This window comes from Stomoxys calcitrans, chromosome 5, assembly GCF_963082655.1.
Source record: "Stomoxys calcitrans chromosome 5, idStoCalc2.1, whole genome shotgun sequence".
Taxonomy (NCBI): Eukaryota; Metazoa; Arthropoda; class Insecta; order Diptera; family Muscidae; genus Stomoxys; species Stomoxys calcitrans.
Window position 1 is genome coordinate 32,132,646 of NC_081556.1, and position 13,991 is coordinate 32,146,636.

At 38.5% G+C, this 13,991-nt stretch overlaps 1 protein-coding gene across 1 annotated transcript in view; it reads left to right on the forward strand.

The window, feature by feature from the left end:
• Nucleotides 1-13,991, forward strand: part of LOC106083260 (uncharacterized) — a 197,014-nt gene that overhangs the window by 25,385 nt on the left and 157,638 nt on the right. The window contains exons 2-3 of the mRNA XM_059368800.1: nt 7,333-7,510; nt 9,092-9,318. Coding sequence (XP_059224783.1) covers nt 7,333-7,510; nt 9,092-9,318 — 405 coding nt within the window. The remainder of the gene's footprint in view (nt 1-7,332; nt 7,511-9,091; nt 9,319-13,991) is intronic.

The window sequence follows — 13,991 nt, forward strand, 5'->3', positions numbered from 1 at the left end:
ATTATCCGATTTCGCTGAAATTTGGGACATTGAGTTGTGTTAGGTACTTCGACATCCTTCGTCAATTTGGCTCAGATCGGTTTAGATTTGGATATAGCTGCCATATAGGCCGATCCTCCGATTTAGGGTCTTAGGCACATAAAAGCCACATTTATTATCCGATTTTGTTGAATTTTGGGACAGTGAGTTATGTTAGGCCCATTGACACTCTTCGACAATTTGGCTCAGATCGGTCCAGATTTGGATATAGCTGCCATATAGGCCGATCCTCCGATTTAGGGTCTTAGGCACATAAAAGCCACATTTATTATCCGATTTTGTTGAATTTTGGGACAGTGAGTTGTGTCAGGCCCTTCGACACTCATCGACAATTTGGATAAGATCGGTTCAGATTTGGATATAGCTGCCATATAGACCGATTTCTTGATATAAGGTTTTGGGCCCATAAAAGCCACATTTATTGACCGATGTCACCGAAATTTAGGACATTGAGTTAAGTTTAATTCCTCGACATACTTTTGCAATATGGCACAGATCGGTCCAGATTTGGATATAGCTGCCATATAGACCGATCTCTCGATTTAAGGTTTTTGGCCCATAAAAGGCACATTTGTTGCCCGATGTCGCCGAAATTCGGTACATAGAGTTTGGTTAAGTCCTTCGACTTCCCTCTGCAATATGGCACAGATCGATCCAGATTTGAATATAGCTGCCATATAGACCGATCTCTCGATATAAGGTTTTGGGGCCATAAAAGGCGCATTTACTGTCCGATTTCTAAAAGGGCCAATATTTTGTTGAACAATGACTTGCACCTATTAGTATTTGCTCCAAATCGGAACATATTTCGATATCGTTGCCATGGGGCATTAGGTTTACATTTTTCACCTGATTTTTACAGTGGTTTACATATATACCCGAGGTTGTGGGTATCCAAAGGCCGAACTTAACGCCTTTTTACTTCTTGTTGTTGTTGCAGCAATATGTTATACACTGAGACGGCAGCCTTTGCCGATGAAGAACTCCATCGGATAAATCCGGTACTTACAACCAGCTGCCATGGGATAGGTTTATGTGGGAATTTTATCTTTTTATATCAAAGTATGCACAGGACAAAGACTATGAGGTCTCAATGTGATCCTGAGAAAATAGGCAGCTGCCTTTTGATTAGGAAGACAAAGATGCGTCAACATTAGAATATAAGAGTTAAATAACTGGAGGTGATCTTAGACAGGAAACTTAGCAAATGCAAGTTTTCCCATTAGCATTCCATTCCAAGCTTCTCACGTATAAATGTGTGCTGCACGATTCAAGTTCTTAGCTCAGTGATACTGGCCTCCTTTTTATATCGCGTCGCAGTGCGACACCTCTTTAAGGAGAAGTTCTTACATCGCATAGTACCTCACATATGTTGCCAACATTAGGGTTCAAGACCCTAAATCGGCAAATTTGTCTATATGGCAGCTATATCTGAATAAAGATCGATCTGAACCATGTTTAGTCGGATATTACTACTAATACTACAAAATATCCCATGAACATTCCATTAAGAAACAGTGGATACTTCTCTAATATCAATGAGTGCAGTCCGATTAAAGTTTAAGCTCAATGATTAGGGGCCTCCATTTTTGTGCCGAATCCAAATGGCGTTTCGCATAGCGACACCTTTTGGTAGAGAAGTTTTAAAGTTTGTGGGCTTAAGACCCTAAATCAGCAGATCGGTCTATAGGACAGCTCTAACTAAATATGGTCCGATCTGAACCATATTTGAGTCGTATGTCGGGAGGCGTAAACAAATTCACTGTTTTCAATTTCATCAAAATCGGATAATAATGCCCCTGTTACGAGCTTAGGGCCCTAAACCGACATTTCGGTCTATTTGGCAGCTGTATGTAAATATGGTCCGATATGGGCCATATTTCGGTTGAATATTTTTTTAGCATTATTCAGCAATCGGCAGCCATCGGGAGCCACTGTGGTGCATAGGTTAGCATGCCCGCCTATAGTGCCCAAACGCCCGGGTTCAAAACTTGCCGGCGAGAACACCTTAAAATACATTTTTCAGCGGTGGTAATCCCCTCACCAAATGCTGGCAACATTTGTGAGTATTTCAGCCATGTACAACTTCTCAACCAAGAGGTGTTACTTTTCAGCGACACGCCATTCGGACTCGGCATAAAACAGGATTTTCCCTTATCATTGGCTTTAACTTGAATCGAGCAGCACACAATTGATATTGTGAGAAGTTAGTTTCCCTCTAATTTGTTCCGCAATGAGATGTTTGGGAAACACTAAAAAAAAAAACACATATTCAGCAATATCCGTGGTTTCAGCTGAGCAACGGAAGGACATGGCTCATGGTTATGATTCTTTAGTGCCTGGATTAGTGACGTCTGATTTCGCCAAACACTCCGCCACAGTACCTTGGCTAACCTGTTACCCACGATATCAGCACACGCCTTATTTGCAGAGTTCTCATCGAAAGAGTCTATCCTATCATAATGCTGGCTCGGCTGTTGTCTCGTTTCCCTCAACTCCTTCTTGATGACTTATGACACAGCAACCTGATAGTATTCCCCGCCACTACTCACAGATGATCCGAACCAAGCAAAGCATTCAACAAGTTTCGTGCAACTCTTCACACCTCATTACCAGTCTTCACCTAATGTAGTCGGAAGCTCTTGAATTAAGTCTCTAATCTGAAATCTTTAAAGATGGACGAATTTTTTTCATTATAGGAACATTTTAGTTTTTCAAAAATGAAATTTTTCATCAGAACATATTTGAAGAATACGGCTCACTTCAAAATTCGTCTTAAAATTCTTCAACAATGAATATTTTTATCTGGAGAAAAAATTTGAATGTATTAGAATGACAGAAATGGAATAAAAAACAAGTAAAAAGGCATTAAGTTCGGCCGGGCCGAACTTTGGATACCCTCCACCTCGGATATATATGTAAACCACCTTTCATCAAAATTCGGTGAAACTTTCATATATTATGCCCCATATCAGTTATATCAAAATATGTTCCGATTTGGACCAAATACTAATAAGCACAGTAGCTATATCTAATGTCATCATAAGTCACTGTGTCAAATTTCAGTGAAATCGGACAATAAATGCCTCCTCTATGGGCCCAAAACCTTAAATTGAGAGAATGGTCTATATGGCAGCTATATTCAAATCTGGACCGATCTGAGCAAAATTGAAGAAGGACGTCGAAGAGCCTAACTTAACTCACTGTCTCAAATTTCAGCGAAATCGGACAATAAATGCGTCTTTTATGGCCCCAAAACCTAAAACCTAGATATCAATCTATATGACTGCTATATCCAAATCTGAACCGATCTGTGCGATATTGCAGAAGTGTGTTAAGGGGCTTAATTTAACTCACTGTCTAAAATTTCGGCGACATCGGACAATAAATGAGCATTTTATGGGCACAAAACTTCAAATCAAGAAATCGGTCCATATGGCAGCTATATCCAAATCTGGACCGATCTGGGCAAAATTGGCGAAGGATGTTGAAAGGCCTAACACAATTTACTCTCCCGAATTTCAGCAAAATCGAATAATAAATGTGGCTTTTGTAGGCCTAAGACCCTTAATCGGAGGATCGGTCTATATGGCAGCTATATCCAAATCTGAACCGATCAGTGTCAAATTAACGAAGGATGTCGAAGGGCCTACTACAACTCACTATCTCAAATTTCAGCGAAATCGGATAATAAATGTTGCTTTTATGGGCCCAAGACTCTAAATCGGCGGATGGGTCTATATGGCAGCTATATCCAAATCTGGACCGATCTGGGCCAACTTGACGAAGGATGTCGAATGGCCTAACACAACTCACTGTCCCAAATTTCAGCAAAATCGGATAATAAATTTGGCTTTTATTGGCCTAAGACCCTAAATCGACGGATCGGTCTATATAGGGGCTATATCAAGATATAGTCCGATATATTCCATCTTCGAACTTAACCTGCTTATGGACAAAAAAAGAATCTGTGCAAAGTTTCAGGTCAATATCTCTATTTTTGGATACTGTAGATCGATTTCAACAGACAGACGGACATGTCTAGATCGTCTTAGATTTTTACGCTGATTAAGAATGTTTATATACTTTATAGGGTCAGAAATGGATATTTCGATGTGCGGCAAACAGAGTGAATATACCTCCATCCTTTGGTGGTGGGTATAAAAATAATTACCACATATAGGGTTGTGATTAAAAATACGATTTAGCATATATGTTAAATCGTATTTGTATAATTGTTTATCATTTAAAATATATATTAAATGATAAAAACATTATTTGCTTACCTTTAAACTATACCACCCTCATACACATTCCCATGAATCTTAACTGGAATGTATTTTATAATAGCAAATATGTATATACATATATTGGCCAATGGTTCATTTTAAGGTCTACCACCTTAGTTTAAGCTCTTTATTGTTATATGAAAATACACACATATTATAGATACCATAGAGATTTTAAATTCAATCCTCTTGTACAGGCAGTTAACAATAATAAAACCCCCAAAATTTATGCATATAAGTACGCATTTATATAAGAGTATAAAAGCAATATTAAAATCCACCTCTGCTTCTACGAGTTCGGTTTCTGCGAATGCTCTCTGCATACCTTATATAAATGGGCAAAAATTGGATAATACATAACATTACTCCACCCTGGTGACTTACGCGTTCGCAAGCTCTCTCGCACGCATATGTTGTTTACGCAACACACGTGTGCGTGCTGCGTACTTACATCCATATCTGCATACTCGTATGTATATATATAGTCGTTTATTTGTATGTAAACACTTATTTAAGTAGCTTTAAGTTAAATTGTTAAATAAATATTTATGCATGTCATGAACTTTATATCGGCAAAACAATGAAAACAAATATTGCCTAAGAAGACAGACAAAAACAAAATATGTAACAGTACAAATTGCAAAAGCAAAAATTGTTAATATTTGTATGGAAAAGCCTTTGGGCTTTGCGTATGTTAGATATTTTAAGGGTAAAGCACATACATTAACAGAAGATTTGCTTTAATCAAGTTCGTATGTAGAAGAAACAGTTAACAGGAAGAGGGTCTATGTTGCTTCAAAGCTTTTTGAGAGAATTTTAGAAGCCATATTTTAAATATAATCTCCATACAGTAGTACCATGTAGCGTATGTGGTATATCATTGGCAATTTAATACATACAGTATACGCAACCATGTACCTTACCAACATACCACCTGTCCATCCATCCGCCCTTCCCTCTCTTGTAATAAGCCTTTAAAAATTAATATAAAGCATACATCTTGCACTGATTCCTTTCATATCCATACGCTGGTAAAGTTCTTGAGTAGGGAAAATCAGAGCATATTTGGAGATAGCCTCTTTATACACCGATATCAATATTTGGGCTCCTTGCGCCAAATAAAGTGTATTAACTACACGATTTCCCTGGAAATTTGTAGAGTGTGTTGTGTATACCGCTTAAAATCGAAGATGGGCTATATCGAACTATATCTTGATATAGCTCCCATATGGACCGATCCGCCAATTCAAGGTCTTAGGCTCATAAAAGCCACATTTATTATCCGATTTTGTCTTAGGCACTTCGAAATCCTTCTTTAATTTGGCCCAGATCGGTCCAGATTTCGATACAGCTGCTATATAGACCGATCTCTCTATTTAAGGTTTTGGGCCCATAGAAGGCACATTTATGTCGCCCAAATTTAGGGCAGTGATTTGTGACAGGGCCCTCGTCAACTTTTTTAATTTAGCCCAGATCTGTCTAGATTTGGATATAGCTGCCATGTACACCGATCTCTCGATCTAAGAATAAGGGTCCATAAAAGGCGCATTTATTGTCCAATATCGCCGAAATTTGGGACAATGACCTTTCGACATCTTTTTTCAATTTGGTCGCGATCGGTCCAGATTTGCATATAGCGGCCATATAGACCGATTTCTCGATTAAAGGTCTTGGGCCCATAAAAGGCGCATTTATTGTCAGATGTCGCCGAAATGTGGGACAGTTAGTTAAGTTAAGCCCCTCGACATAATTCAACAATATTGCACAGATTAGTCCATATTTGGATATAGCTGCCATATAGACCGATCTCTTGACTTAAGGTTTTTGGGCCGTATTTATTGTCCGATGTCGCCGAAATTTGGGACAGTGAGTTGTGGTAGGCCCTTCGCCATCTCTCTTCAATTTGGCCCAGATCGGTTCAGATTTGGATATGGATCCCATATAGACCGATCTCTCGATTTACAGTCTTGGCCCCATAAAAGGCGTATTTATTACCCGATTTCGCTGTTTGTAACACCTCGAAATATTCGTCAAAGACCCCATAAGATATATATATGCTTGACAGCCTCGACGTTCTGAGTCGATTTAGCCATGTCCGTCCGCCCGACCGTCTGTCGAAATCACGATAGCGGCCAAACGCTTAAAGTTAGCCGCTTGAAATTTTGCGCAGATTTTTAATAATGATGTAGCTCATTGATGACTGCAAATGGTCCATACCGGTTCAGATTTACATATAGCTCCCATACAAACCGATCTCCCGATTTGACTTCTTGAGCCCCTGGGAACCGCAATTTTTGGTCCAAATCGGTCTATAACCTGATATAGCTACCACATAAACCGATCTTCCCATTTGGCTTCTTGAGTCCTTATAAGCCGCAATTTTTGTCCGATTTGTCTAAAATTTTGCAATACGATCAACATCAGTTTATAACCTGATCCCATATAAACTGGTCTCTCGATTATCATTGTTTGGTTTCCAAAAGCTTTGAGAGAAGTTTGGTATGTAGAATAAAATTATGCCCTTCAACTAAATTTATTTTGTATAAATTTTAAGCAATTTCTATGGTGGTGGGGTTTCAACTTTCAGCCGAACTTTGCACGCTTTTACTTGTTTTTTTTTTTATTGTGTCTGAATCAGGATTACAGTTTAAGCTGATTTGCCAAAATTTTTTATAAATCATTTATAATATCCAATGTTTATGGGGCAAACTAAATAGTCAGTGTGGCATTTAGTTAAAAATGTCATTGACATTTAATACACCATTGCCATAATATTTCACCATCTTCTCCTACTCCTTTTCTCTGCACTGTCTCTCATTTAGCAACAATCAACCAATGCTTGTAAGGTTTGTCATTCGCACCTGGACATCCATGCATACAAACACACACTCATACACACACAGCCACAAATGTTTAATATTGTTTAACATAATTACTAACATCATTACCTGAATACTTAAAAATAATGTCTTAATATTGTTGTCGTTCTGTCATTAACACACAGGTTGTACATGCCATGGACCGAACCACCCGAGTGACTGATTATCGTTTCATTAAGGAGGCAAATGGTGCTTTAACCATAACCAATGTTATGCTCGAAGATGATGGCAAATGGCAGTGTGAGGCTGAGAATACCAGGCATTATACGGAAAATGCCAGACCGGTTAAATTGGTGGTTTTAGGTAAGTGTGCACCATAACAACAAAAGCGTCAACGTTAACAACGACACGAACCGAACAACATTATTACCAATAAACATTTACAGCTAGCTACAACATCAACAACGACATTTCAGTTATAATTAATAAAGTCCTCAAAAGTATACTTTAACCATAAAATTTGAAGTGTGCTTTAATTTTTGTTGTAGTGGCCTCTCGCAAACTCCTAAAAGTATGCCATCAACATTTAATGGCCAAGGGGTCAACAGTGTTAAAGTGAATAAATGGAAAATGAAAAATGACAAATTCAAGAGGCCAACACAAAAGATTTTCGAAAAGTTTTCATAGCTCTTGAGTTGAAGAAATCTGCCATTAGCATTCTAATGGCTGACAACTTTTAAAGTTTTATAGCCTTCGGCTTATAAGCGATAGGTTAATTTCTGGTGAACTTATTTGCCATGACATAGTTTTATTATTTGAGAGGCTTACATTTACTAAAAATAAATGCCCATAGTTTAATAAATGTGCGTACGACTATGAGCTAAATGCCAAAAGAAAATATTAGCGTGGGAAAAATATAAAAATATATTTTGAAAATATGTTGCCTACTTTTAGGTTAGGTAAGGTTTGCAGTCCATTACATACCAGTACTCACTTACACATTTTGTAGTCCATTGTAATACCATAGTAGCGACAGTAGGGGGGAACCGACCCGAACCCAAAACCTGAGTTCTTTATCAACTCATCAACCGGGGAGTTTTTGCCTACTTTTAGGTCAGTTAAATTAAAATACTCCACTGTATCTTATGAGAATCTGTTATATAAAAAACTGAAATTGTTGCGCTTTCCTTATTTGTTAGCTTGTTTGTCTGCTTCGAAAACACTTCAAAACGTCTGATCCGATTTTCATGAAACTTTCAGAGATGATAGAGTTTTAGCCTCCGGTGAAAATAGGGTACTACATTTTTGATATCCAAAAGGGGGAGTGGGTGCGGGGAGCGGTCCCTCCCCCATACAACAGATCTCGGAGATGGGTGCACCGATTTAAGCGATATTTTGTATGCCACCAAAAATTCCAAAGTGGTATACAATTTTGGGCTTACATAACGTGGGGGGACGCCCCATCCTAAAACCCACCCGAAAGGATATGCTTACTGATTGAGACAATATGGGTATCAAATGAAAGGTATTTAAGAGTAGAGTACAAACTTGGCAATAAGAGACTCATACGTAAGCTTTTTGGGAGTTAAATACGAATATGGTATTAAAATTGGGTCCAAGTACCTAGGAGGTCTCCCCAGGCCCAAAACCGCCCCAAACGTAGCGCCCAAAATCAAAAGTGAACCGATCGGGATAATATAGAATTCAAACGGAAAGTATTTGGGAGTAGAATATGAAATTGGTTCCAAGTACCTAGGGAGCCGTCTCAAACCCAAAACCGCCCTAAAAGTACCACAAAATATTAAAGTGGACCGTTCGGGACAACCTAACACGTTTTTATTTGTTTGTTTATTTAATTTTTAGTTATTTTTATATATTCAATACTGTATACGAATATTTCCATAAATCATATCTATTAATTTTTTTTTCCTATTTCCTTCTTAGATCGGCCCAAACCACCCTACTTACTAATCGACGGTCGTCGGCTGGATGCTGGAAATATATTTGTACCCGTCAAAGAGAACTCGGAATTGAATTTGGCTTGTGTCAGTGAAGGTGGTAATCCTAGACCCACACTCACATGGGAAGTTCTGTTAAGTCCTGGTGTAGATCGACATGCTCAAAAGGTTTCAGCTGAAGTCTTGGAACTGGAAGAAATAAAAAATGAAAAGGTAAGAAATGAAAGTAGTACGAATCTCTATTTTATGAAAGGTCTTAGTTTCTGACTTTTTGAGTGCGTGTCTCGCACTAGCAGTCAGAAGGAGTTCCACTTAAGGTTCTCATTTCTTTGAGCAGATTTAGCAGATTTAGAACATTCCCATGTTGATGGGCTTTTTAAAGCGATCAGGATGGTTCAACGGTAGGAACTAAAAGGCATCTTTCTTCTTCTATTCCTATGGTATCACAATGGACGAAAACGTCTGAGTGAGTCTGATGGCAGACTGCCATTTAAACATAAACTAACCTTGTGAATTACGCCGTCTAGGCTCTCAAGAAGTCAAATTGGAACATCATTTATTATGGGAGCTATCTCAAGCTATAGACTAATGAAGACCATACATGTCAGTGATACTGTAAGCCATGGCAAAAGTTTTGGTTCAAAATTTGATCAAAAATACTACTTTAAGGGGTTAAGAACCCAAAATCGGTAGATTGCAAAATATTACATGAAATATTTTTTAACATATCGACTGGCTAGCTGTTGCTTTTGGTAGACGGACGGACATTGCTTAATTCACATTAAATGTCTTATTCATCAAGAATATGCGTATCTAGTTTACATGATCCTAGACCAATATTTCAAAGTGGCATCCCCATATCTGGTTATCATTTCCTACAATGAGGCTCTTCTTCCCCACAGAAGCGGCTTCAACCAGCGACTTAAGGTTAGAAGGCAGCATCTCTGAATAGTGTGCCATATATAGGGAAGCCAGCAAGTAATGAGACTTGTTTATTTCATGGCTGGATACTACTAAATCTTCAGTGCTTAGCGACTGAAGAAGAAAAACATTTAGAATACTCTTTGCAAGAATACAGGCTATGTGTCTACCATTCCCCGTACCCTTGAGTATTTCAAATCCCGAAATTCTTAGTCCACGAACCATTCCTCCATACACTCATGATTCCTGGATAAGAACCACATCAAATCACTCTGCCATCAGGAGGACCTTTAGTGCCGCCGAAGTGGCCTTACAATGGTGGAGATTTAACTGTACAAACCGGATAATAGTCAGGATTCAGAACTTCCTCCACTGTTGTGTTAGACTCGTCTTCTGATTGCACACGGAGTTCATCCTCACAAGATTCGTTAGAACTTGTCATAATGAGATTCAGAACGCATCTAGGAGAAAGTGAGAATGCTACGGAACCACTCTTCCTCAGGACACTGAACACTTGCGGTGTGGACCAATGTGGGCATTATCGGTACTATATCACCAAGGTTGTCTGAGGGATGTCGGCATGCTTAAGGAGAAAGGGAAGTGGCACAAAGTTTAATTTGCTATACTTTAGGTGTATAGGGTAGAATAAGCAAGGTCTTGGGTCTACCTGATATTAAGACCGAATCGAGTAAGCATCTTCAGGATTCCTTTTCCCGGAGGAGAACGCAGGTAGACTCTACGCTCTGTTTGAAGATGATGAGACCAGGGTCTTCATTGATGGCTTCAAGATGGAGCCAGAGCCAGCATTGAGGGTCTACTCAACGAAACAGAATTTTGTTATGACATGTTTGCTGTCTTTCAGGCAGAGATATGTTCCATTATGACGGCGTCCTTGTGGGTTGAGGTACATGTTGAAATGTTCTGAATCTGAATAATAAAATACCAAAAAACAAAAAATTTTTTTAAGACTTCCTAACTTTTTTTAGTTTTTAGAAAATATTCTTTAAATTTAGCCTCAAAACTCTAAACTAAAATTTTTGAACATTAAAATATATATTGTATTTCTAAATTGAATGCCTATTTTATGCAAATTATTTATCAAATTGTTCTATAAATTCCATTAAATATAAACTCTTACTTAAATTCTATAACCTAATATATGGATAATAACAATTTTTCAGTGAACATATTCTTGGCAAATGGGATCTACCACAAAATTTCAAAGTGCCCCCCTTTTTTTCTTCAGCTTCATAACTTGTATAGAAACATATCCCCTTTAAACATAAAAAATTTAACATTTTTGCAATTACATCCTTCCCATAGAGCTTTGTTGTTTCTGCATTTATGCTTCGGTTTTTTTTTTTGTCGATGAACGTTTTCCTCTCCATTTACATATTATGGTCTTTTATATGGAAATTTATTGAACTATATTTTCACGTACATTGTGTTTTTGTTGCTATTGTTATAGACCAGCTAACAACAAAAAAGTGAATATACCAAAAGAAGCTCTTTTTGAACAAAAGCATCAAATTTGTAACATTTTCCTAAAAACCCCATCCTGTTGTTATCACCCCAGAGTGAGAGCCCACAGATAGCAGCGTTCGGAAGAAAAAATAAAAGCATAACGTAAAGCAAAGGCATTAACATCAAACGCTGACTATAACTAGAATGGTGAACATCCATGCTCAGTATGGAGAATGGGTAACGCCTGCATTTTTACCCAAAGCCATATATACTTCCGATAACCACACATATCATGTGCACATCATCACCGTAACAAAAACTTTGGCACTCAATAGCACACATACACGCTCGCTTAACAACAAATACACCAACACATTGCAGACTCAAACGAACAGACATTCTGACACAGTCAATAAACGTTACAAGGCAAAAATAATACTGCTGACCAAGTAAAATATTCTAGCAGCTCTTTTCTTGATTATTCCATTTTGGGACCAGAGTAACACGCCACCTAACCCCCCCCCAAAAAAAAAAAAAAAAAAAAAAAAAAAAAAAAAAAAAAAAAAACAAGTTGAAAAAATGTAGGTCCAATCGAAACACTGTGCTAGCTACACTATATTTTGTTGTATATATGCCAGACCTTGAGAATTTTATTATACCCACCACCATAGGATGGGGGTATACTAAACTAGTCATTCCGTAAAACCTCGAAATATTGATCTAGGACCCTATCAAGTATATATATTCTTGACCGTCTCGATATTCAGAGTCGAACTAGCCATGTCCATCCGTCTGCCGAAATCAAGATAGCGGCTGAACGCGTAAACCTATCCGCCGGAAATTTTATACAGATACGTAATATTGATGTAGGTAGTGGGGGATTGCAAATGGGCTATATCGGTTCAGATTTGGATATAGCTCCCATATAAACCGATATCCCGATTTGATTCCTTGGGCCTCTGGAAACCGCAATTTTTTACCAATTTAGCTGAAATTTTACACATAAGCCGCAATTTTCCAACGATTTGGCTAAAATTTCGCACATAGTGTTCCATTATGACTTTCAACAACTGAGCCAAGGAAGGTCTAAATCGGTCTATAACCTGATATAGCTCCCATAAAAACCGATCTCGCAATTTGATTTCTTTTGCCTCTGGAAGCCGCAATTTTTTACCGTTTTTGCTAAAATTTTGCACATAGTGTTCTGTTATGACTTCCAACAACTGAGCCAAGTACGGTCGAAATCGGTCTATAACCTGATATAGCTCCCATATAAACCGATCTCCCAATTTGATTTCCTGAGCCCCTGGAAGCCACAGCTTTTGTCCGATTTGGCTAAAATTGTGCACATAGTTCTGTTATGACTTTCAAAAACTGTGCTAAATACGGTTCAAATCGGTCTATAACCTGATATAGCTCCCTTATAGACCGATGTACCGATTTGATTTCCTGAGGCCATGGAAGCCACGGTTTTTGTCTGATTTGGCTGAAATTGTGCATATAGTGTTCTGTTATGACTTCCAATAACTGTGCCAAGTACGGTTCAAATCGGTCTATAACCTGATATAGCTCCCACATAAACCGATCTACCGATTTGACTTCTTGAGCCCCTGGAAGCCACAGTTTTTGTCCGATTTGGCTGAAATTGTGCACATAGTGTTCTTTTATGACTTCCAACAAATGTATCAAGTACGGTCCAAATCGGTCTACAACCAGATAAAGCTCCCATATTTAAGAAGAATCCATGGTGGTGGGTCCCAAGATTCGGTCCGTCCGAACTTACCACGCTTTTCTTAGTAGATGATTTATAACTTAAAACAAGTAAAAAGGCGTTAAGTTCGGCCGGGCCGAACTTTGGATACAGACCACCTCGGCTATATATGTAAACCACATTTCGTCATAATGCAGTGAAAAATGCATAATTTATGCCCCATAGCGGCTATATCGAGATATGGTCCGATTTGGACCATATTCGGCATGGCCATTGAGTGCTCCAATAAGTAAGTCACTGTCCAATTTTATCGAACAAAAAAATCGTTTTTTGGTAGCTATATCCATATGTCGAAAAGCCTTACTTCAGTCACTGTGTCAAATTTCAGCGAAATCGGATTAAAAATGCGCCTTTTATGGCCCCAAGACCTTAAATCGAGAGATCGGTCTATATGGCAGCTATATCAAAATCTGAACCGATCTGAGCCAAATTGAAAAAGGATGTCGAAGGGCCCAACACAACTCATTGTCCCAAATTTCGGCGAAATTGGACAATAAATGCGCCTTTTGTGGCTCCCAAAAACTTAAATCGAGAGATCGGTCTATATGGCAGCTATACCCAAATCTGGACCGATCTGAGCCACATTGAATAAGAATGTCGACGGGCCCAACACAACTCACTGTCCCACACTTCGGCGACATCGGATAATAAATGCGTCTTTTATGGGCTCAAAGCTTTAAATCGAGAGATCGTTCTATATGGCGACTATATCCAAATCTGGACCGATCTA